Below are 24,741 nucleotides of genomic sequence, written 5' to 3' on the forward strand. Positions count from 1 at the left end.
ATGAGAGGCATGTGAAACTAAGGAAAACGCCACTAGTAACCTTATGTGGCTGGTTCTTTGTTGGGAGAAGACTTTCCAGAGGAAGTTGGCTGAGCCTGCCACTTGAATTCCAGCTGTTTTACTGTAGCTAATTTTATTGATTTATGTTTGGCTGTGATAAAGCAGTGCCCCCTGGCAGTTGGTACTAGCTTAACTTGCCATTTTTAGTTCCCTCTGTCTTAAATCATAGAGAAATTAGGGGGATGTCTTATTACAATATGTTATTATAGTTGCTCAACTCTTGTAACTGAAGGGAAACGTCAAGTGACTTAAGATTCTTGCCTACTCCTTTCTTACTAGAGATATGTAATGCTTTGCTAACAATTCTCCTTAAACAGCATAAAGTATTTACTGACAGGTTTTTTGTTTTTATGGTCTATGATGACTGTCACTATTAGTAATTTAGAAACAAGGACCAAATCAACAAAATAGAAATTAAACTTTGAGAAATCACAAAAATAGTGTGATATGCCAGATGCAATGTGCTGCATTATGTCCATGCTATGTTGAGCCTAATGCCAGGAAACGGTCTTGTTTGTATTTCGTACTTTCTTTATATATCCTAATACTGATGCATACCTGGCCCTTAGAATGGGTGCTTTTGGCAAAATCAGTGCAGATGCCTAGTACCATACAGTAGGTTGTGGTGAGTATGTTCAAATCAAATCAGCCAAGTTGACAGAACTCCCAGCTGTATGATCAGTGTGAAATCCCCAGGCCAAGGTGTTGTGGCAGCCGTTATTCCCAAAACTCGGTGGTATGAAAAAGCCCCAAGCCCATGTGTGCAGCTAGGACCCAGAGTCTCATTAGGTATGAAACTCTGTCCCAACTGTGCATGGCCCATGTGGCTCGGAGCCCCCTCAGCAAAGGGGGCTCCAAGCTGTGAGAGCCTGCATCTTGCTGATGTAGGGAAAGATCAGGCTCCCCCTGCATTGGCAATAATGTGCGACCCCACAATTGCATCTCCTGCTTTGCACATGTGGCATGGCAGGACGCACAATTGTCTGGAATCACACATTAGATCCAATCATGCCTTTAACTGCACACGTAGAGAGAGCCAAAGAAACAGAACATGGTAAATAACATTCTTAGTTGGGGAATGACGCAAAAAGTCCTCTGTACCAGAACTGTGCTTTTCACAAGAACACAGACCCCAACTAATTGGCATCTTCCAAGGCTACAAAAAAAACTAGTTCAGGATAGTTCCCAAAGTTTCAGTGAAGCCAAGAAATTAGAATAACATCAATCAGAATATTTATTTAGATAAACCACATAAATATTGTGCAAATGGGGATTTGATTAAATGCAGGCTTCTTGGTTATTGATTTATACTGGTATAGGTAGGAATCTGCATTGTGCTGTTGCAGGTAGCAAGATAGGTATAGAGACAAGTGTTTAGTCTTATGCTTTGGAGTGTAATCAATAAAATGTTGGATTATAGACCTGTCTCGTGCTTCTCCCTCTGCTGAGAGGGAATAGATGATTGGGAAATGTATCTCGATTTGGTGTGCAAAAAGTTTATTCGTAAAGGGAATTGTAACTGTCCCTGAATTCTGTGTCTAAGCTTGCAAAGAATTCCTGAGCATAGATGGGCTGTAGTCTTCTCTTTCCCAGTGGTCCTCAATCTTTTGGCCCAGGAAACCAGATGAGTGGTATGGGACTGATTGGCAGGCCAGATTGGGCCCCACATGGTGGGATTTGGCCCTGTGCTGCCCAGTTTGGCCCTATGTGCTCAATCTAGTGCTCAGGACCTAGCTATCCAGTCCCCAGGGCTCCTCACGGGGCTCTAGAAATTTGGCAGGAGGAGAGCAGCAGTTAACGTTGGCCACATTTCCCCTGTTGTCTAATTTCTGGATCCATAGATAGCCCCAAAGGCCGGATGACACAACTAACTAAATATCTTGACTCTGGGCCTACACAATTTAAGCTGCAAGAGGAGAGCATCTGTTTATATATGCACATTAAATACTTCAAGTGCTTAATTATGGAAGACTAAGTAATCCCTAATTACCATACTTACTTGTGTACCAAGCACAATCAGATAAGACCAAATGCACCTTGTTTTCAGAAATGAAGAAGGAAAAAGGATTTTTCTTGCCAGTAGTGAAAATACTGGCAGCTGCAGTAGTGGAGAGCAATAACCTTTGGTGACTTTAACCCAGTTGCTGGCTGGCTGTAGAAAATTCCTCCCTTAGCAGCAGCTTGCGAGTATCTCTTCAGCACATGAGCAGCCAGTTACTTTTTCTCCCTGCCTCCCCCTACCCTCCCAACATTTCACTTTGTTAGAAACACCCTTAAGCTGCTACTGCTATTATTTATCATCATCATCATATTTATCGTCTGTTTCTGGCAAACTTTTTTGTTCCCCATAACAGCTAGCATTAGTATTTTTTGCAGCAGTTAAAATGATTACCAAGGAAACACTATGTTGGACTATGGAATAAACCACAGACTATCCAAAACCAGTAGAGTTTTTCAAAACTGCTGAATGAGTCCTGGGTGAAGAAAGGTGTATTACCATAATTACCTGAATATTAGATAACCCTGATTATAAGACTACTTCACAGTAATTGGATTCTATGTTTGGGAAATTTATAAATCTGTTTATAATTTTTCAGGTATAGAGTCTAATTATTGGAGATTTGCTTTGAATTTGTACCTTTCCGACTGCTACAGCAGGGAAAACAATTCTGGGTGGGTCAGATAGCCCATTTACCCCTTGATCCCCAGCTTTTTTCCCTGCAGCCCTTTCTCTCCTTTCCTTACTGTCAGACCCTGCTCCCCCTGAGTACATGGAAGTGAGAAGCAAATTTGAAAACACTGACCTAGAAACAAACATAACTGTAGTAACTTGCATATGTGAAATTTACTACAGGTACCCATAAACTGACTTAATCCAGAATTGGTGCACTTTGTCTCGTTTTGAAACTGTTGCAAGTTTTAGCACACGTACTCCATAAACACACTTTTTAGCAGCACTTCTGTGCCTACTTGTGTATAGTACAAATTAATGGCATTAATTAGCCCAAAGCCAAAAGGCTTACAATTTACCATATGGTTCATTGGGCTGTGCCGTATCAGAGACGACTGTTTCAAGCTATAGTGACCCCAATTCAGCATTGCTCAGTATGTGTATATTCCAGATCTTCCCCGCCCTTCCCCCACAAATGAACCATGTGCTGATTAACACCCCCCCAAGATTGGAACCAAGTATTCTTGTCACAAGTCCTGGGATTCTCCACAAATTTATATGCTGATGAGGCGAAGGGTGACCTGGTCCAGCTTCATCTCATGGAGGGTGGTGTCACACTAATCATCTGCGACAGGTTGAGAGAGAGTACAACAGAGGGATTCTGGGTGAACTTTTTGGAGCCCTATTTGGTGATGTTTGCCAGACATTTAAGGCTGGTTAAAAAACAGGACTCATTGGAAAAGTGCAGCTCAGCTGTGGGAGTGAAGAAGAAGTTGAAATGTAGTCAATCTAGTAGCTTACCATTACTTTAAAAAAAGTTAGCACTGAGGAGGACTGACTGCAATTGACACTACTATATATTTTATTCAGATGGAGTATACTAATCTATCTTTGTGCTGGCAGGGGAAGCAGCGTGACCACGTTGGCGGGCTCACGCCGGGCAGGCCCTGCAGTCTCTCCCTGCATTCCGCTCATGTGGGGCTTTTGGCCCGCTGATATGTCCTCCACAGGAGGTTTATATTGAGCAGATTCTTTTTGGTGTTGGGTAGTGAAACTGGAGTGTGCTCCGTCCACTCCATGCATTGACCTGGTATTGCAGTGCTTCCAGGACCGGTGCAAAAAAAAAAAAAAAACTTACCTGGCAGGGCAGGGGAAGCACCACGTAGGCGGGCTCCCCAGGGCAGGTGATTGTCTCTGATATGTCCTCCATCGGAGATCTATATTGAGCAGATTCTTTTTGGTGTTGGGTGGTGGAACCGGAGCTTGCTCCATCCACTCCATGCATTGACCTGGTATTACAGTGCTTCCAAGACTGGTGCAAAAAAACAGAAAAAAACAAAACAAAAAACTTTGTTTATCACAAGGGACGCCAGCCTGATCACCTAGCTTCCACCTGGGGAAACTCTGTGACCACGTAGGCGGGCTCCCCAGGTTTGCCCAGGTGGTTGTCCCTAATATGTCCTCCATAGGAGGTCTATATTGGGCAGAATTTTGGTGTTGGGAAGTGGAACTGGAGCTTGCTCCATCCACTCCATGCATCGGCCTGGTATTACTCAGTGCTTCCAGGAGTGGTGCAATAAACAAAAACAAACAAACAAAAAACTTTTGTGTTTTCTGGCAGGGGAAGCACCGTGACCACGTAGGCAGGCTCCTCAGGCAGGTGGCTGTCCCTAATATGTCCTCCATAGGAGGTCTATATTGAGTAGATTTTTGGTGTTGGGAGGTGGAGCTGGAGCTTGCTCCATCCCCTCCATGCATCGGCCTGGTATAACAGTGCTTCCGGTAGCAGTGCAATAAACAAACAAACAAAAAACGTTTGCGTTTTCTTGGGGGGAAGACTGCTACAAAGGCTGGGACTGTTCTGGAGCGGGTGGCAGGGGGTGTGGGCGTGGCGGATGTCGCTCCCTTATGCGCGCCTTGGATCCTTTGTTACAGGGGAAGGCTTAGCGGGGTTAGGGATCAAAGGGCTGGTGGATTTCATAGATTTCATATAGATTTCATAGACATCAGGGCTGGAAGGGACCTCGGGAGATCAAGTCCAGCCCCCTGCCACAAGAGTCCTTAAGTTCATGAGGGGGAAGCAGAGGATGTCAGATGTTGGGTATTTGAGAACAGAGAAAGTCAGCAGAGTGTAGAAAGGGCTGGTGGGGAAGGAACGGAAAGGGGAGCACGAGGAGCTGGTGTGGAGGGCCGTGCAAAATGCACTGCCAGTGCAACAGGTGCTGAATTGATGGAGACTCTCGCAGTCCCCCAAGTGCCCAAGAGAAATCTGTGCTGAGCCCAAGTTGGTGGCACATCCCTTGTGGGACTGTTTTTATACACAAAAGGTGTGGAAGAAGATAGCCACCTATTTGAAGGAGACAGGAAGGGGAACGGGAATCACTATCAAAAATGTTCTCTATGGGGTAACAGAGGGGACGGAGGGCTCATGGGGTGTGAGGGTCCTTATCACATGCACCAAAGTAGCGCTATGGTAAGTGCATTCCCTGTTGGCACTAAAGGGCTCGTGCTTTTCAACATCAGAATGTTTGCAGTTAGCAATGCACGAGCTGCACTTCTATAGAGGCAGAGAAAAGCATGGGATGGAAGGAGGGGTACAGCATTCTGGCAAGGGCTGGACTTCAGGGGGTTGTTTCAGCCCTGTATAGGTATAGGATAGATTAAGGGACAGCTTTTGTTGTCAGAAAGAGTGGGTGAGGGCTTTGTCAGTACCTTTCTGTTAAGTATCAATGTGTGAACCTGTAGTTATATAAGAAGCAAGGGTAAGATGTTCACTGAATAACACTGGAGTTTTAAGCAAAGTGGATGAGATGTTTATCATGTGAGTATTATGTAATTTCTTGAAATTTTATTTGTATTCCCTTTGTGAGGACTCATGTGGGGTCCTTTTTAAATCTGTTTGATATTGCCTGTTTTCTAATAAAATGTTACCAAAAAAAAAAATTAGAAAAAAAAAATTCCTATCAGTATGTTTGCCCAATATGGGCCATATGTTTAATAGTCATGCTCAATACTAGCTGCATTTTATCAATCTTATAGTTGGTTTTCATTGCTGAGCACATGTTGCTTTTGGAAACAGTTTAATGATGGTGAGGTTTCCTTGAATGGAAATGTAAGATGACAGGCTTTTGTCGTCATGTTGATTTTTTTTGGGGGGGGGGGAGGAGAAGAGACCTTGTCTTATAGTCAAGTAAATATGGTAAGTATGAAGCTAAACTTAAAATCTATAATGTGATAGTTTATGTCTTTAAAGAGCTGGAGTAATTAACCTCCACATTAGAAACCTCTTCTTTCTACCTAAATTGCCATAGGAAATTCATGAAAAATCACTGGTGGCATAAGGAACCACTCACCAAGACTCTAAAAAGGGGCATTATGGTAGCACAGATGCATTAGTAACACCCTTGTAGTTGAGTAAAACACCTAGTCCAAAAGCATAATACCAGATCATACTAGAAAGTGCTCAGTAGTGAAATGAAAGGTCATAAATTTTTCTCATGTTGGCCATCTTAAGAGGTTGCATAAAATCTAACCTAAAACAAATAGCATTCCCATTAACTGGGGTGCCCAGCCTCTGGCCATGGGTCAGATCCAGCCTGCAGCCCCATGTCATCTGGCTTGCAGGGCTCCCCAGGGGTCCAGAAATTTGGTGGCAGGGGAGCAGTAGTACAGCTGTCCTGCTGCAAAATCTCCTGACCCATGAGGATTCCTAGGTCCTGTGTGCTGGGTTCACTGCCCAATCCCAGCATGCAGGGCTTGGTGGGAGTGACACTGGTCCCCAGGGCCCAATCCTGGCATGCAGGGATTGCCACATGCTGAGACCTAGTGCTGGCACTCAGGGAGGGAGGGGAGACAGGGCTGGACCCAAGGGCTTGATCCCACCCGAAGCAAGGCCCTGTGCCACTTCCCCGTGGCCCAATCCTGATGTGAAAGGGGCGAGAGGGGGAACAGTGTTGGGTCCCTGAGACCCAATACCAGAGTGGAGGGGGCAGTGCCAGGCCCCCAGGACCCAATCCCAGGGTACTGGGAATGAGAAGGGGCATTGCTGAGCCTTCTCCCCGCCTCCCCCCACCCCCCCTTTGCAGGACCCAATCTCAGCACATGGTGCAGGGATGGGGTGATGCCAGTCTCGCGGCCTGATCTTTCCTAGAGAAAGGCCTCACACCACTCTTCTACATATGGGGCCAAAAAGCTGAGCACTAGTGCCATTAAATCATAGGAGTATGGTTTATGTGGCACACAAGTCACAAAAGCTGATTTATGATCTAAAATCTCATTCATTTGAAGTAAATACTGATTGTGGTTGCACTTAAATTAATGGTTACCGTTACATTTGAAGCAAGTTGTGGCTAGGTAGCTAAAGAAAAGAGAGCTCGGAGGAAACCTGGGAAAGAAGAGCTACTACATCAGTCTGACGTTTGTTGTTCTGCATTCCGTGTGAAAATGGTATTCTGTAGCCACATGAGAACTCATAACCAGAATTTTAATGTGGAAAAGCAGCTGTAGTTTGTCATCATCAACCACAATGGACAACCACTAGTATATCCGTATACAAAAGGCAGGAAACAAACCTATCTAACAAAAGACCAGGTATATGTATAACTTTATATATATTGCTTTAACCATGAATATATGAGCTTACCAGTGTGTTTATAGTTTGGATTAATAACTCCAACAGATGTCTGAAATGTGATGTATAGTGTTAAATTTATTAAGATCTGCAAATATACTCTTCCTAACATTTCCAATATTAGCTTTTACTGTCTGCATTCTCATATTTTTTCTACATGTTTTATCTCTTGTCTGCTCTTAAAGTGCTGTACAGAAGTAACTTTTTTACTACCTCATCTCTCCTCAACTTGTTTGGTTAAAAGCTTTTGAAACTCCTCTGTAACAAATCTCTAAGGAGAAAATATCAATACAAGCCTGTGAAAATCTGTTGAAACAATCTTGGTACATTGGAAAGGGAAATTAATAAGAAGAACTCAAAAGGAAGGACATTTTATAAAGAGAACTCTGGCAGCTTCAATTCAGTTCCATTATTCCATAGCAGTGCAGCACACTCTCATTTTTGTTTATTATCCACTGCTTTTTGAAAGACTTGGAATTTCTGAACTTTATACTTTGGAGGTAAGCAAAAAAGAACCTGAAATATTTTAACCTTAGTCTTGTGGCAAACCTGTAACAGAATATATGAGCTATGTTTGAAAGCAGAGGTATCAGCCCAAATTTCTTTTAATTTTTTTTTCCTATCAGCATAATTAATATAATTTAATGCAATTTATATTTAACATTCTAGGTTGTATGTTTTCTTTTTACATTTTACATGGTCATCTCTGATTTCTGTTCAGATTGATGTGCTGATTCTTATGCCCTCTGACATGGTGGTTCTAGATTCACAGCGTGTCAGGATATCATTTAAATTAGCCTAGACTTCTCTTATGTAAGTTTTGTAAAAGGCTATTTCTGTTTTGGTTTTGTAAACCTCTAGCTCTACATTAAAACAAAGAACAATAATATGTCACCATGGACAATATGCAGAATGAAGTTCCCTTCTAAAACTTTTAATAGGATGTACATTCCATGTCCAGCAGGAAGTCAAAAAAATTCTCTTGATATAAAGTAACAAACAAAGTCCAGTTCTGCAATGACATTATTTTGGTGTGACCAAAACAGGCATGTGGATTTTTGTTGCATTTCTTCCAAGGATATTTTAGAGCAGCACCTGTCTTTTGAATGACCACCTGCTAACTGGTATTCATTTAAAGGTGCAATGAAATCTGATCCTCAGTCCTACTAATGCTCTTCCTGCCATGCCAGACATGCATGGCAGGAGGTGTGATTTTTAGAATTGGGGATTGGATTCCAATCACATCCTGGTGCTCCTTTTGCACCAGCAGGTTGAAAGCTGGAATCAGCTTATTGTCAGCTGGCTTTTAGGACCATACTGGGACTCAAACTGGCTGCAGTGTGGTTCTGCAGAGGTGGCTATAATCAGCTGGCTGCAGAGCAGTCTTGTGGCTGAGTGGGGCTCTGGTGCAGTCTGAATCCAGCTGACAATTTGCCAATCATCAACTGTCTCTGAGGACTACACCAGGGCACAAGCCACACGTTTGATTTAAGGTCCTATGGAAACCACACACTTGTGTAATTTTTTTGTGGCTGGTTTCCATTTCTGTGGCCTGAACTTGTGGCCAGGTTACTATTTAAGAAGTGAGTCACAGACTAATTATATTTTCAATCTAATGACTGCCAGGAACCACTGAATAGACTGCTGAAGTTAGTCAAGAACAGGAATACAATACTATATTAGAAGACACTACTGAAGACTATTGATAAAGAAACATCATAGGAAGCAAATGAGGAAAAACTGTTAAAGTAAAATGTGCGTCCTTTTGCCTAGTCACCTTCTGTAACTCCTTTTTTTTTTTTTCAAAATAGCTTCTATTCAAAGAAGGATTTCTCTCTCCAGTCTAATTTCCGCCTAATTCTGGAGTGAAGTCATAAACACATTTGTGGCATCAGTCTGTTGCCATGGAAAAGAATATGCTATAACAAATTTCAGTACTACAATTGTACCATAGCATCAAATAGGAAATAAAATTTAAATACTAATCTTTGATCATTTTTCCCTTTATGCTTTTGGTAATTGTGGAAACAATGCTGATTTTAATCTATTACATGAACAATGTGTGCCCCTGGAGGCTGGGGGGCATAGTGGGGGCTCCCAGTGATGGGGGGCATAGTGGGAGCATAGTGGGAGCTCCCAGTGATGTTGGCGGCAGGGTGGAGAAAGGGTATGGTGAGTGCCGACCAGTAGTCGGCGACAACCTGCAAGCGGCAGCAATTGGCAACGGCCCCCAGATGCCGCTGGCGGTGTCAACGGTGCGGGGCGAGGGTGACAAGCAGCGACCACCCGCAGGTGCCATCGGTTGCACTTCTTTCAGGGAGTGCACCAACAATCTTAGGGGGTTCATGTGCACCCCCTACATGTTGCTAGTGATCTATTACAAGACATCTGTTCAATCAGAGTTAGCCTTTTGAAACCATTAAAGTAAAACAAAAAGATAAATATCTGTTTGTTTCAGAGGCTAAGTATAGACTGTCAGCGAGCCCAAGGCTGAATTGATTCAGTCTTTGCAGGTTAGTCGAAGCTGCAAAGATTAAGTTGAGAAACAACTGGACATGTGTTTACCTTTGATTTAGGAAATGCAGCCACATGTCTGTAGTGGCTAAGGCCAGAAGCTGGAGGTGCTAGAGCACAGCTCTCTTCCTGCTGCCCCCAAGGTCTCTCTGGGATTTGCAGTCCAGCATCACAGAAGCAGGACTCTGCAGGGTTGCTCATCACTTCCTCTTCCTGCTTACAGTTGACTCTCGGATTTGTAGTCCACAGTCGCAGCCAGCAGTAGCTTTCAGTAAGTTTACCAGGGCAGCTCAGTACTCGGAGGAAGTGGGGTTTGACCAGGAAAAGTGAGGTTTAACTCCTCTCCCCTCCCCAGCCCCAGACCTCAGCCAGGATTTGCCTGGGTGGGCAGTTCCTGCCTCTTTCCCTGACCCCTAACCCTTCTCTGCTGCTGCAGACACTACAGCACAGCACATCCCAGCCCAGCCCAGGGCTCCAGAGAACATGCTGGGATGCTAGGGGACTGTGATTAACTTGAACCAGGAAGGGGTCTGAGACAGAAGCTTCATAAACCGGTTTGACCCAAATCACTTAAGTCTGATACTACATTCAACCGGGTATATCTTAAACCAGTTTCAGCCATTTTTAAACTGGTTTATATGCACTGAGCTTTTGTTCTGGTACAGGTTTAATCCCGTTTCTGATTATTTAAACCGGTTTATGTGTAACTTCTGTCCCTAGCTAAAAAGATTTTCCACACTGTGACTGGGGTATGGCTCACCCAAAAGCACTGTGAAATACATCAATTTCACACATTTGTATAATCAGCTAAAAACATACATTATCAACTTCTCTGGTCTTTAAAATGTATTAAGCTTGTCATAAAAAATATTGCTTCAAAAGCACCTCTCCTACAAAATGTGGAGAAAGTCAGTGAAGCTCTATACCATTTCTAAAGGTCAACCAATTGGGGCTTTAGTGTCCCTGTCGCAGGGCACTTCCGCGCTGTGCTCCTAGTGAGCTATAAACTTAAGGGGGAAGGTGTGTCGCAGGGCACTGAGGTGCCTGCTCCTAGGAAAGGCACAGGTGCCGGTTGCCAGGGCAACTGCAGTCAGTCAGCTGACCGGAAGGGGGCAGAGCCTGTCCTATATAAACAGCCTAGGCTGAGGCCAAGCAGGCAGTTCCCTGCTAACATCAAAGGGTGAAGGAGGTCTGCTGGAGCATTGCAGCCTAAACAAGCTAGATGGCCTGAACAGCTTCAGTTCACGGAGAATGGGAGGAGATACCCCTGATAGGGAGTTGAGTGATGTTTAGCCAGAGGGCTAGAGTTTGCGTTTTAGCCAGGAGGCTTGGTTTTGAGTTGGGGCCGATTGGCTTATGGTTTTGTTTGTTATTACACCAGAGGACCGGGTGAGGCTAATAGGGGTTGGAGGAGGCCTCATAGGAGCTCCCCAGTAGTGTGGGGGAGTTCCTGGTGCCAGAGGGGGCACAAGAGTCAGGGGTGCACTGACCCCAGCCCTGAGAAGGGGCCCAGTTGATTGAGGGCCAGGTAAGGCCGAGGTCGCCTGAGCGATACAGGAATAGGAGTCACAGGGAGGGGATTTGGGAGGCCAGGCCCAGCTACGGCCACCTGAGCCCCATTGGGAGGAGCACCAGTGTGGGCACCGGCAAGAAGCCCAGAGGGTGCTTGCGTTAAGCCCCAGAGAGGGTGAGGGCACTGAGAGAAGCCCCAGAGAGGGCGAGGATGCGGAGAAGGGCCCTGGTGGGGCCACAAGTAGAAGACAAGCCCAGAGGGCATCCGCAAGGACGTGGGCAATAATAATTGACTCAACAACGTCCGGTACATCTGAGAGGCTTGGGGCATGGTATAAGGGGTGGTAGGAGCCACACATAGCCCTGGGGCAGGAGTGCCCAGAATCATCTGTAGACGGAGTACTGGTGGGAGTACGCCAGGGGTACCATGCCAAGGAGGACAAAAGGCAGCCTCCCTTAGTAACTCTTATCATCAAAGATGTGGCGAGCGAGAACGAGGGTGCTTGATCGCCAACTTGGCACGGTAGGGGGCGCTAGGAGAGGTCACAGCCGCTCCTGGGACCCCGCCCCGTGACAATCCCAAATATGGGAAGCAAGTTACATGAACTGTAAAACATAGCACAAGAGCATATTAGGTCCACAAGTCTTGATTGTGCACGATAATTTGTTCTGACTGCCAGGTAAGTTTGTTGTAGTTGTGGATTTTTTAAAATTTTTTTTTACATTGTATCATTCATAAACCATACAAATATAGATTGTAATAACACTATGAAATTGTTTGCAGTACTCTTAGTGCTATATATGAATCGAAAACCTTTATTGTTTTACACAGGATTAAACTAGAGTTAATCATTTAAAATTAGTGAATTGTCTTCCTGTAACCAGCTCAGATTATTTCTGAAGGCCTTTATCATTATCATGAACACTAATGACTAACCCATGTTAAGTTACATAAAAGATCCTTTGCCTCCAAATAACAAAACCCTCTCCATCTGAGTTGACCTATGAATGCTTCCTTTTAGTTTGAAAGACTTGTTTGGCAGAGTTTGGAAGGGGAAGGAGGGTTCTTTCCATAGAAACATTTAATTAATTTATTTTAAGCTTTTTCATTTCTCTCTTACTGTTTCAAAGCTCGGGCTTTGTCCTAAGAAGTGTGGGAATATTGATTTACAAGTTAAATTTTGACTTACAGGGTCACATAGAATTGTTCACATGGAAAGCGCAGTGTGTAGTTTATGTAGATATATGAAACTGAATTGATATTACCTCTGCTGGCTCTCCAAATCTATCTTCTGTCTCCAAGGGGTTGCATACAGCAAGGTTCTCAAGGCATCTTTGACTCCAGTATTTCTGCAGCTTTGTTATTCCTCGGTCATGTCTCCCAAAGTTACCTTATTCCTATACTTTCACTCATAACATTGAATCATAACCTCTACCACTATGTTTTATTCTTGCCTGGAACACAGCTCCACAAAATACCTAAGATACCACAAGAAGATAAGAGTTTGGGTCATGACTTTTATGATTTAAATTCATAGTGGGTGCCTCTACACATGTGCTTTTCTGTAGAGTTGAAAAATTAGCTCTGCATTAAAGTGTCATAGTTTACATATACAAAAAACTAGAACTCTTGGTTCCAAAATGATCTCTTTTATTAGACCAGTTGGGAAATCACAAGAAAATTGTCCTTTTATGCAAGCTGTCGGGATCAAAGTCCCTTCATCGGGCTCTAGGAAAAGTATAAATGTTACAAGATGATAAAAAGTCCCCATAGGTAGGAAATAAACTTCATTTTTGCACACAGGGACTTTGGCAAAAGGACTTTGATCCCAAAAGCTTGCAGAAAAGGACAGTTTCCTTGTGATTTCCCACTTGGTCTAATAAAAGAGATCATTTTGGAACCAAGAGTTCTAGTTTTCTGTATGTCTTTTTGTCTCAGACCAACACAGCTACCAAGTACATCCCTGAAACATAGTTTACATGTGCACTGGTATTAGGGTGCAGGAAATTAACTCTGGCATAGGACAATACTATCCTATGGCAGAGTAATTTACTCTGGTGAAACGTGTAGATGGTGATGGCCTGACCTGGTGCAAGCCCTGCACTTTAGCACCCTTGTGCTGCAGCCAGACCTCTGCCATCTGATATTGCCACCCAGAGCCTGGGGATGACCCCTCCATGCCCTGTCCAACTTGGGACTGCTCTGCCCTGTCTCAAAGTGCTGTGGTCCTAGGCACATGTGCAGAAGCTGTGCCCAGAAGCAGTTTTCTCCAGCTTGAAGTTCACTGGAGTTTATCACATTTGATTAATTGCACGTGTAGATGCACCCAGTTAGTAGCAGCCTAGGAGTTTGTCTTTGAAATTTTCTCTAGTGATGAGGTGATAGATCTGTTAAAGTCTCTAGGTGAGAACCTCTATTTCTCTATACCCTAAAGATGAGTGTACTCTGCATTCTTCTCATGTAGCTTTGCAAAGGCTTCTAGGTAGGTAGTTCTTTTAGGAACACAAATCAGTGATCCACAGATGGAACAACCTGCCAGAGAGTGCTTTGACTTATTCTTACCAATCAGTGGCATGTTTATATCTCTAGTTTATTATGTTAAGTTCTCTGTAAGGTTATTGGAATGATCTTATTTACATACATTTCTAAACTTATTTCAAAGCTTTTGTCTCAATAAAATCTTATGACAATGAATTTGGGGGCTGGACTCAATGATCTCCCGAGGTCCCTTCCAGCCCTAATGTCTATGAAATCTAATTCACTGGGTTTATACAATATTAACCCAATGAATGCCCAGTATTTAAAAAAGAAACATTGTCTCTAATCAGTTTGAAATCCATTGCTTTTTTAGTTTCATAAGCTGACTCTTGGTTCACATGTTAGGATAAATAAGAGGATTTGATTTCGTTTCCTCACTATTTTGTATACCAATATAATACCTCATGATTTTTCTCTCTAAATTAGATAGTGTCAGCCTTTTTTCAATACCTTTTCTGATCATTACTTTCATTGTCAATCTCTTCCTATTAAAAGTTGATCCGTGTGTGGGAAAGCATATGGAGAAAAATGTTTTATATTCATACATTTATATTATACACTTTAACTATAGAGTTATCTTGATTATAGATCCTATAATGATTTTATTGTCCAAAATCTCTTCTTTGGTAGGTATTAAACATTTTGTTATAGACCTTTTGCTCCTGGTTATGTGTCCTTCATATAGCTACATGTCCAACTCTAGGAGACCATCTTTGCACATTCATTGTGAAAAGGTATTTGTGAATGTTATTAACCATATACAATGGCCCTTAGGCAATCAACCCAACTTTCCGGTTTTGTTTTAAGATATGTGGCATTGTAGTAGTAGTTCTTTCTGTATCTTATTTAACTGTGAAACAGTTAACTCAGAATCAGGAACAGTATGAAGTCTTTGACATTCTAATGCAAATTGGCTATTATTATTTGTCTCAAGATTCTTCCATGTCCAATATGCACAACTGTTTGAAATGTTCTGCTTATCTCCTAGTAGGAACTTAAGACTTTAGGTCTGATATTTCTGCAAGATAGTATTTTCAGAGCAGTGATTTGTAGGTCTGTGTTAACCTCTTGCCAGTACTTCTTAATGGTGTGATAAACAAGCACCTTTTCTGGCCTAAATTACTGGCTTTTGTCATATGTGCTTGGCCTAATAAGCAAAAAAAGTTACTTTCAGTCTAACTGCTGTGAGGCCAAAGTGATGTTAAGTCTGTTCAGTAATATTCTCTTTCTGAAAACTGTATTGCATTTTGCAAATAAGTTTACACACCTAAATAGTAGAATTGAATAATATGAAGATGTGATACCATACGTTGTGTCCTAATAACAGATCCTGAGGAAATGCTGCATATGACACATTTAAATGCTTTGTCCCTACCTATCTAATCTAGATCTAATTAACTATATATAGCATGCCTGTGTAAGTAGCATGTTGTTAGAGGCTGATAATTATTTTTGATACAGTAATTGCATGAAACAGAAGTTTTCATGTATTTTAAGTAACATCTTTTTAGAAAATTAAATTCTAAAATAAAAATATCTCAAAAAAATTTCAGCCTATATATCAGCTACTTTACAGGGTCATTTTTGTGTGGTATTCCATTCCAGAGAATTTACTTTTCTGCCTTTAGATGGAGAAGGGAAGACTTTGTTTATTGGCATTACAGACTGCACTGATAAAACATAAAATCTGTATGTGCAATATGTTTGAGGTTGTCTGTTTAAATACAAATAGGAAATAAATGCTAATTCAAAATATTTATATTTGTAATAGAAATATTTCACGCTTCTTTACTTTAGAGCTGTCTGTATGCATAAACTCTTAAAAATCCATTAATTATTATTTTTGTTCATTTGTCTTTCCATCCTGTAGGCACGCCGAAAGGAGGTTTTTATTCAGGAACGATATGGGAGGTTTAATCTCAGTGACCCATTTCTGGCCCTGCAGAGAGATTTTGAGGCAGGTGCTGGCGATAAAGAAAAGAAGCCCATCTGTACCAACCCCCTCTCCATTTTAGAAGCTGTCATGGCTCACTGCAGAAAAATGCAAGAGAGAATGTCAGCTCAGTTGGCTGCTGCTGAAAACAGACAAAAGAAGGTATCATAGCTACTGCTTGTAGTCACTCACTCAATGTATTTATCCATTTACTTTCTTATTGTGATCTTTATCTAATTTATTTGTCATCACAAATATAAAGATCAGATCAGCCTATGTTTGGCACACACACCAAGATGCTGATTGCTGATGATATGTTATGTTCGGACTGGTCATGTTCCATGAATTAAGCACTACTTATACATGAAATAAGATTAACTCTGATGAGCCCTTGTATATGCAGGCAGTTCTAACTGTTGGGTAAAGAGCAAACATTTGCTCATCAGATATTTTTCAGCTCTGTTTTAGCCCAAGGCAGCTGCCTTTATACACATTTTTGCTTTACTAAATATTTTAAAGGACAAAAATCTCTTAGTCATATATGACATGAGGTTGGAGTAAGCCATAAACAAAATGTCACTATCTGAAAATTGATAATTTTTTCAATTCTAAGTTTAAAATACTGAATCTTTAAAATATTACCAATAAAGAGAGACCTATTTGAATCAACATTATGAAAAAGGATTATTGTCATACCAAAAACTGTCCTTTGCCATTTTGATATTGTGTTGACATGCCAGTCTGATGGAGCTACTTGAGGTCAAATATTCCACTTTATGTGAAAGAGCTCATGATAGGCCACACTTAATAAACTGTTCATTGTTCTAAAAATCAAGAATGCATCATGAGTGCATATAGCTTTTTGCCGTTTCTTCTTTGGAGGTAACTGGTGTATTCAACTGCAACTTTGTCTACAGAGTTTTGTAAAGCATTTTAAAGTAATTTCAAGTTTATTTTTCTTTCAGCTGTATTTCATAAATTTGTATTTGGTTCCTTCCTTAAGTTTCTTTTTTTATGAAAATGACAGATAACAAATCTAAAAGATCTTTTTATTAAATCATTGCATGAGAAATACTTGCTTTTGAAAAGTTGTAGATTAGCCTTAGCACCTGAAGTAAAAATAATCTAGAGTTCAAATACTCTTTGTGCAAAACTTTGAAAGAGTGCAGTCAGGTCTATGTTAGAAACTGTTGATGTCAGTTAGGGATGGAAAGTGTTTCATTTTGTTTCATTTTGTTTTGAGTTTGACTTGTTCTGGCAACAAGCCTAGTATGGAGACCAGTTATGTTGACATAAATATATAGTTTTATTTTAAGTAATCATAAGCTATACCACTGAAAGCACTGGGTCTGCATTATGTTTGTTAGTATGTCCATGTCAGTATAGTTATTCCAGCAAATTTCTCTAGTATAGGCATGAGAATACTCTACTTTCTGCTTTTCTGTTTGGTTCTGAAAATTCCTTCTGCACTGGAGTGGTAAACAGCCCAAATGTGTTAACCAGACAAGTGCTTAATTCTAGATAATACTTACTTATAATAGGCCTTAACATGTGCAGTAGCACCTTTTACTTAATGCTAGCAACATTTCCAGTCTAGAGTGACATTTGTTGGACTGATCCATTTTCCATGCATCTTATTTGTCCTAAAAGAGGATGACCCTGAATTTAAAGTGACCCCCCCCAATAATTAGATTCTATACACAGAAAATTTATAAATGCATTAGATGTTCCACGTAGACAATCTAATTGTTGGAGGATTTAAATTCATCCCCCTGCCACTACTATAGACAAGGGGAGGCAGTAATGGGTCAAGCAGTGGGGGGGAAGACTGGGAGTGTAGTAGAGGGCATGTGCTAGGGTGGGACAGGCAAGGTGGAGGCAGTAGGATAGGCAGGCAGCTTGCTCCCTGCCACCTGTCTTTCCTACTTACTCCCACTTACGCCTGTGCCCCACAGCTTCAGGCCCCTATTCCCCCTTCCACACAGCTTCTGCATTTCCATCCCCTCTTCTCCGTTTCTCTCCCCTGACTGCCATACCTTTATTCCAGCAGTCTCTGTCCCTGCTGAAGCCTGGGGGCACTGAACATGGCTCCAGCCTGACCCCATAGTAGAAGTACAGAGCCAATATCACGGCTACAAGGCTGGGCTGGAGCCATGCTCTGTGCTCCAGGCTGCAGCAAGGACAGCCTGCTGGCACAGAGCAAAGGTAAGAGGGAGTGCACTGGGGGTAGGGAAAGGGGAGAGATGGGGAGAAGTAGAATAGGTGGGAGAGACAGTGGGGGCTTGAGGCTGCAGGTGAGGAGTGGGAGGTGGAGTGCAGAACTAGCACGGGGCAGGCAGCACCTGCGGCTCCAGCCCCAACCCAAGGTTGGGACCGGAGCCACAGCAGCTGCTTGCCCTCCCCCACATTGTACAGGCATACCTCGGAGATATTACAGGTTCGGTTCCAGACAACCGCAATAAAGCAAATATTGCAATAAAGCGAGTCACACAAATTTTTTGGTTTCCCAGTGCATATAAAAGTTATGTTTACACTATACTGTAGTCTATTAAGTGTGCAATAGCATTATGTCTAAAAAACCAATGTACATACCTTAATTAAAAAATACTTTATTGCTAAAAAATGCGAAGTGAGCAAATGCTGTTGGAAAAATGACGCCGATAGACTTGCTCGACGCAGGGTTGCCACAAACCTTCAATTTGTAAAAAATGCAATATCTGTCAAGTGCAATAAAGCGAACCACAATAAAACGAGGTATGCCTGTACTTGATTGTAAGATGAGGGGCTTCCCCCCACTTACGTTAACTATGGGGGGGGGGTTGGGAGGGGGCAGGGAACAGACCTCACTTTTTAATCAAGTCAATATGATATTCTCCAAGCCAAAGATACATTTTGTTTTCAGAAAGCTTCAACTAGGTGTTGGCTATTTTTAATATGAAATATGTGGAAAAATTACCATTATATTTATAATTTTGCCATCTTTTGACCTGCTTGTGCTACCCAACTGTTTTGGGATAGAAAGCTAAAACTCAACAGAGACATGATTTCCATAGTGCAGATGGAGTTTCTTGTCACCTTTCATACTTACTGGAGAACAGTGGAGATCTGTCTGATGAGGATAATCAGACTGTTCTAATTAAAATGAAAACTGTTTTCCCATAGTACTGGTATGTAGTGGTGGATATTTTGACTTCTTTAAATTACCTATCAGGATGATTCCTATTTAAGAGGTCATGAACAAGGATGTATTTAACATTTAAATAACCATCCATTAGAACTTTATTAAAATATGAACCCTTCTAGACGTTTTGGACTCTATACTATTTAATTAAATCCTGATCTTTGAATAGTGGGTCTTTTTCTGTCACTGAGGTCTGTGCTACATAACCAAGATGTAATACAGTATTTTGTGGTGCACTGTCATCTAAAACATGTATATAATTCACAAAATTTCTACTGGAGGTTTGGTAAAATACATTTGAAAAAAAATCTTCTCTCCAAATCCCTCCTTCTCAAAAGGTTTGAGCCGTTTTGCAGACCAGACTCCTTTTTACCTGTTACCACCATATGGTTGACTGTTTTGGTTTATTGCATCCAGTGGTACTATTAATATAACAATTCACCAGTGTCAGTGAGCAGTTGGTATGTGTCCTGAAGTAATTAAACATGCATTTCAAAGTGTTTGTAATTTCAGATATAGCTTTAGAATTCTCACATATTATGGAATAATAAAATATTTTACTGTAGGCATTTCAGTTTGGAAGTAAAGGATATAGTATTTTTACTTTTCAGAAGGAAATGTAAGTGTTTTAATAAATCATAATTTTAGGAAAAAATACTTTAATCTTAATTTATCTGACAGTTTGACTTAGAGGTGTCTGAATTGTATGAAGCTCCTTTTTAAATAGGCATTTAACTTATACACTGAAATTTAATAAAATGTGGCTTTCCTAACGTGTATATAAAGTACTACCCTGGAAATCATCAGTGTAGTCCCTGTTTTTATTTAGTGTTAAGAAAGAAGAATGTTTAGATGAAGAGTGTTTGAAAACCAACTTGCTGAAGTTAAACAGGAAATTTTCCTGGGTCAGTGCCATCACTTTCTGGAGAACTTATCCTTTCATATATACTTTGCAAAAAGTCATGAGTTAAATGGTAAAACTACAGCCTAGACAGAGCAGTTTCTGGGGCCTTCTAAGCTCATGGCAATATGTGGCAATCCTTAAGAAATACTCTCTTCTCAACGATCCTTTACCCAACAAATGTCTATCAGCCATGTGTTTCCCCTCACAATCGGTTCCTTCTTCTCAACCTTTCAAATCCATCTATGGGAGAGTTAATGAAATTATTTTGGGATACACCATTGACTTGATTTAACTAATCATTAGGTACATATTCCTCTTCCCCCTCAGTTTCCTTTTATAAGGAGGTAGAACCAATTGTTGGCACTGGAATTATGACCTTATTCCAGGCAGACCCAAGCCCTCAGACCTGCCATACCTTCTTCCATTCAATAATAAGCAAATTTTATCAATAGTGATAGCAGATGAGAGTAATGCAGGCAAGGTAAGCAAAATTCTGCTCTTCCCCCCTTCTTTCCCCCTTCTGATTTTATATCTGCCATTCCTAAGGCTGTTGCAGAGAGAAGGATACATCTGGCCAATATGTGAGCTTCACCCTGTGATTCATTCTTGAATGTCGGATGCCTGGACGTCAAGGGCCATGGCCCAACTCCAACCCTAACCCCGAGTGGGGTGGGTGAGACAGGCGTGGTGGGGTGCCCTCTGTTCATGGTGGCCTCAGAATTCACCCCGTCAGGGACCTTTTGCTACTCTGAAGATCCCTCCTTCTATATCCTTTCCCTCTTCTGATGACTTTTCATTTCCGGATACCATTGATTGGTGTCCGTATGGTAGTCATACTATCCACATTCTGTCCTATCAGCATATTTCTTTGTTTCAAAAAACCCATCATATGCACACATCTTAATTTGGTCATTTACTGGTGTCATAATTTGGTTGTGCTTCACCCTCCTAATTTGGTCCATCCACTAAAACTGGAAATCTCCAGGGGCTCTGCAGCTGGTCATTGTGACCTGGCCAATGTGGCAAGCCTATCTTGTGTTATGGATTTTCAGGGAACTGTGTGCAAATTCCCAGTCTGTTTATGCCCACTTGTCCATTGGCCTCAGAAAAGGTGTCTGCTTTGAAGGAAACTTTGTCACAAACAGGCTTTTAGAAACCAGTTAGCCCCTGCCATTCCCCTGGACCATTGTTCTAATGCATACCTACTCCACCTATAAGCCAATTCCTAAAAGCAAATCACTAGATATCAATTTGTTGGCCATCATCTACTCCTTTGTTTTTTTGAGCTGATATTTTCATAGGGAACAGGATTGGGGAGTGGCCTATTGCTTCCAGTGAAACTGGAAATTGTCCTGTATAGGAACCGAAGACCAACTCTATTAACAAGGAGGGTATCCCTCCACTTATTCATATTCTTCCCTTTAAATTGAAAGAGATGATACAATTTTTCACAACATGTAAAAATATATTTTTGCAATAAAGAAATGGAAGATGTTTATCTTTGGCTTTTAAAGAGTTGGAGACCATTTAGCCAAAACAATCTTTTAGAAGCAAATAATTTTGAAATTTGGTTGAGAGCATTCTTTTGCTAACACTAACTTAATGTGTCAGATATAGCTACTGCTTCTTGATAACTCAGTGTAATTAGATCATGACACCTGAAGCCAAACTTTCGTCTTACTTTATTTACATACATTTTGCCAAGTCATTACAGTGAACATGCTTCATTTCAGCAATCTGAGTTACAGCATTAGAATAAAACTTATATCTGATAGGATTGAATGGTTCTTGGTATTACTATGACTTGAACATTGGGAGCAATGCCACAATTTTTTATCTTTGGTTTACAGTATTCACAAGTCAATTATATATGAATAGTAGTATTTATTATTAAAGAGTTGTTGTTCACCTTTTCTCTTGAATACTACTTTGCTATGGAGGGCTTGGTTCTGCATTCAGGACTGTCTCTTGAAATGTTTTGAATATCAGAGTGACACATTGACTTCACCAGAGTTGAGGGGGTGAAGCCCAACATGAGGATCAGTAATAGTCATGTATCTGATTTATTTTTAATTTGAATAATAAGAGTGGAGTTAAAAAAAAAGCCTGGGGGCTCTGGTCAAACCCTTCTTCTTTCTAAAATACCTGAGGGCTCCATAATGGAATCAGTGGGACATCCAAAGTCATAGGATGAGATTCTTCTCTGCATTCAGATGGAAGGGAAAAGGATGGGAACTAAGTTAGTCTTCAGTCAGAACTAGAAGATATTAAAGAACTGGGGCCTGGAGAGATTCCCTATGGTCCTATTTAAGTCATGGCAACCTTCTTTTCCAACATAATCGCTATTCCAGGGCTTCTGATTGGATCTTTGGAGGTTAGATTTATCCATGTCCTATACGTATTACCTTTTCCCTGGAAGCTGAGGGAAGGGGAACAGGATACATCAGTCTGAATAGAACTTGCATAAATACTTTTCCCCCTTAGCACCCACTCTCTGATACTGTGAGAAACTGGACATTAAGATAGATTTTACCTGTGGTCAGACTCAGTATAGACATCTCTTATGTTCTTTGAGCTGGGTCTCTGAGAGTCCCTTCACACACTTGGGCCATTTTATCCAGCATAAAGCAGGAAGAGCACAAGTGGAGATCAGGATCATGCCAAAAGGAACTTAACTATAGGGTGAACAGAAACTGAGATTTTTAAAGTTAACAAAGGGCAAATTGAGCATGATTTAGTTCTTTATAATCATGGAAAGAGAGAATGTTTTAGTATTACAATATGAGGTGGAGGGGAAGGGAAGATAGAAAATAATCTATTATTGTTGTCAAGCTTAGGAGCAAATGGGACAAAGGACTGTCCCCTTCCCAAAAAAACTCAACAAACCAGGGACTGAGACAAAAGACAATGATATAGAACAGGGGTAGGCAAAATATGGCCTGCAGGCCAGATTTGGCCCTCCAAGCTATTCTATTCAGCCTGCAGGGCCCCTAAATATAGATAGATAGATAGATATCTCTATATCTATATAGATATATATATATATATATAAAATTGATTATTATTTATCTGTCCAAGCTGACAAGGCTCCAGCAGCGGTAGGACCCAGGGGTAGCAGCAGCAAGGCCCAACCAGCTCCACCTCACCTCCCCCCAGCCCCCTCCACCCCAACTTGCCCCACAACCCGGGGGCTCTTCCCCACTTCCCTCCACATGAAGGTGCAGTCAGATAAGAAAATGGGGGAGGAGAGGATCACTGGTGATGGCACCAGTCTGCAGGGGCCCGGCTGGCTTTTGCTGTGTTCTGCAGTCCTAGCCATGCAGCTGGGAACCGTGCACTGCTGAAGCGACAGGCAGGCGGGCAGGGGAGATCGGAGAAGCGGCGGCAGCAGCAGGAAGGTGGGGATATGTTGGTAGCAGCAGCAGCAGGCAAGGGTGAGGAGTAGCAGCAAGTGGGAGGGCAGGAGTGCAGTGATAGGTGGGCTGGAACATGGGGCAGGAGTGCGGGATCTGCACTGGTAGGGGCCCAGGGTGGGAGCAGTAGTAGTGCAGAGCCTGAGGTGGCAGGGGCTCTAAGGAGCCAAGCCAGTTCTGCCCTTCTCCCTGCTGGGGCAGCAGGAGCCGGTGTGGCTCCCACAATTCTTGCCTGGCTCCATATGGTGCTGGCCAGACCAGGCTGGCTCCAGCACCATGCAATTCCCAACTGTATGTTGCAGTAGATGTTTGATTTTTAGAATACTTTTTTTTTTCCTGGTTCCAAGATAGCAACCCCCTTGCCAAAAGAACTTTTGGGGGCCAGGTGAGGGACTTCTGGTGGCAAAGGTCAGGGGTTACGGGGTGGAACTTCTGGTCCCAAGATGGCAACCAGGGGGTGGGGCACCTGTCAAGGGGCAGGGCTATCCATGTGGCCCTCAACAGCTTGCTAAAATGTGTTAAGTGGCCCTCCAGCCAAAAGAATTGCCCACCACTAGTATAGACCCACAGGGAATTACAAAAGGACCAGATGAAAACATTGGTCAGCATGACAGATTGTGGTATCAGTACTTTAACTTTTCAGTAAATGTACTTTTTTCAGGATTATTTTCTGGAGGGAGCAGTGGGGGAAGAGCATCATGGCTAATAAGTATATAGAAGTAAAAGTTGAAGAAAAAATATGAAGTAACATTCCATGTATAACTGGGGAGCATTTCCCAAGGTTGGGGGGCAGTATGCATAAAAGAGGAGAAAGCAACAACAAAAAAACCCCACTTGCTTTAAATTTTAACAGGTGGGTGATGAAGGCTGATATCCCAGGCCAGTTATGCAAAAGTCAAACCTTCATGATACTGAAGGAGAGAGAATTGGTAATCTGAAGGTACATTGTCAACTATACTGAAATTTTCTTTAAATTCTCCACCTTAATGTAAAAACTGCCATAAGTTATACCAACATAAATGCATTCTGTCTCCATCCTCTAAGCCAATAATTCTCAACTAGGGTGTCTTGACATCCTTTCAAGGGTGCTGCACAGTGTTAGAACTGTTAGGCATACAAATATGATTCACAAGATAAACCCATAGATTTCTAATAGGAATCCATACTGTTAAAAACATTCTGACCTGTTATGGTCTTCACTGAGTTCTTTGCAACAGAAAAATTACTCTGATAGTTTTTCCGTAGACAAAAAAGCAAGTGAAAACTAAGCTGGCATTTTTCAAGGGGTGCCCTGAGTCTAATAACAGGTGCCAAACGTCAGATGAGGGGTGCCTTGAAAATAAGAAGTTGAGAACCACTGCCATAAACTTTTTACTCTTTCTGA

General features: G+C 41.8%; 1 protein-coding gene and 1 pseudogene across 6 annotated transcripts in view; both read left to right on the top strand.

Moving 5' to 3' along the window:
• Positions 1–24,741, top strand: part of CTTNBP2 (cortactin binding protein 2) — a 269,416-nt gene that overhangs the window by 156,032 nt on the left and 88,643 nt on the right. For all 6 annotated transcript variants that reach the window (XM_090042216.1, XM_090042217.1, XM_090042221.1 and 3 more), the window contains one exon: positions 15,797–16,021. In XM_090042216.1, the coding sequence (XP_089898342.1) occupies positions 15,797–16,021 (225 nt within the window). The remainder of the gene's footprint in view (positions 1–15,796; positions 16,022–24,741) is intronic.
• LOC149865689 (U2 spliceosomal RNA) lies at positions 4,405–4,530 on the top strand (annotated as a pseudogene).

Source organism: Crocodylus siamensis, chromosome 4 (assembly GCF_052110815.1).
Source record: "Crocodylus siamensis isolate JL-2025a chromosome 4, ASM5211081v1, whole genome shotgun sequence".
NCBI classification, from domain to species: domain Eukaryota; kingdom Metazoa; phylum Chordata; order Crocodylia; family Crocodylidae; genus Crocodylus; species Crocodylus siamensis.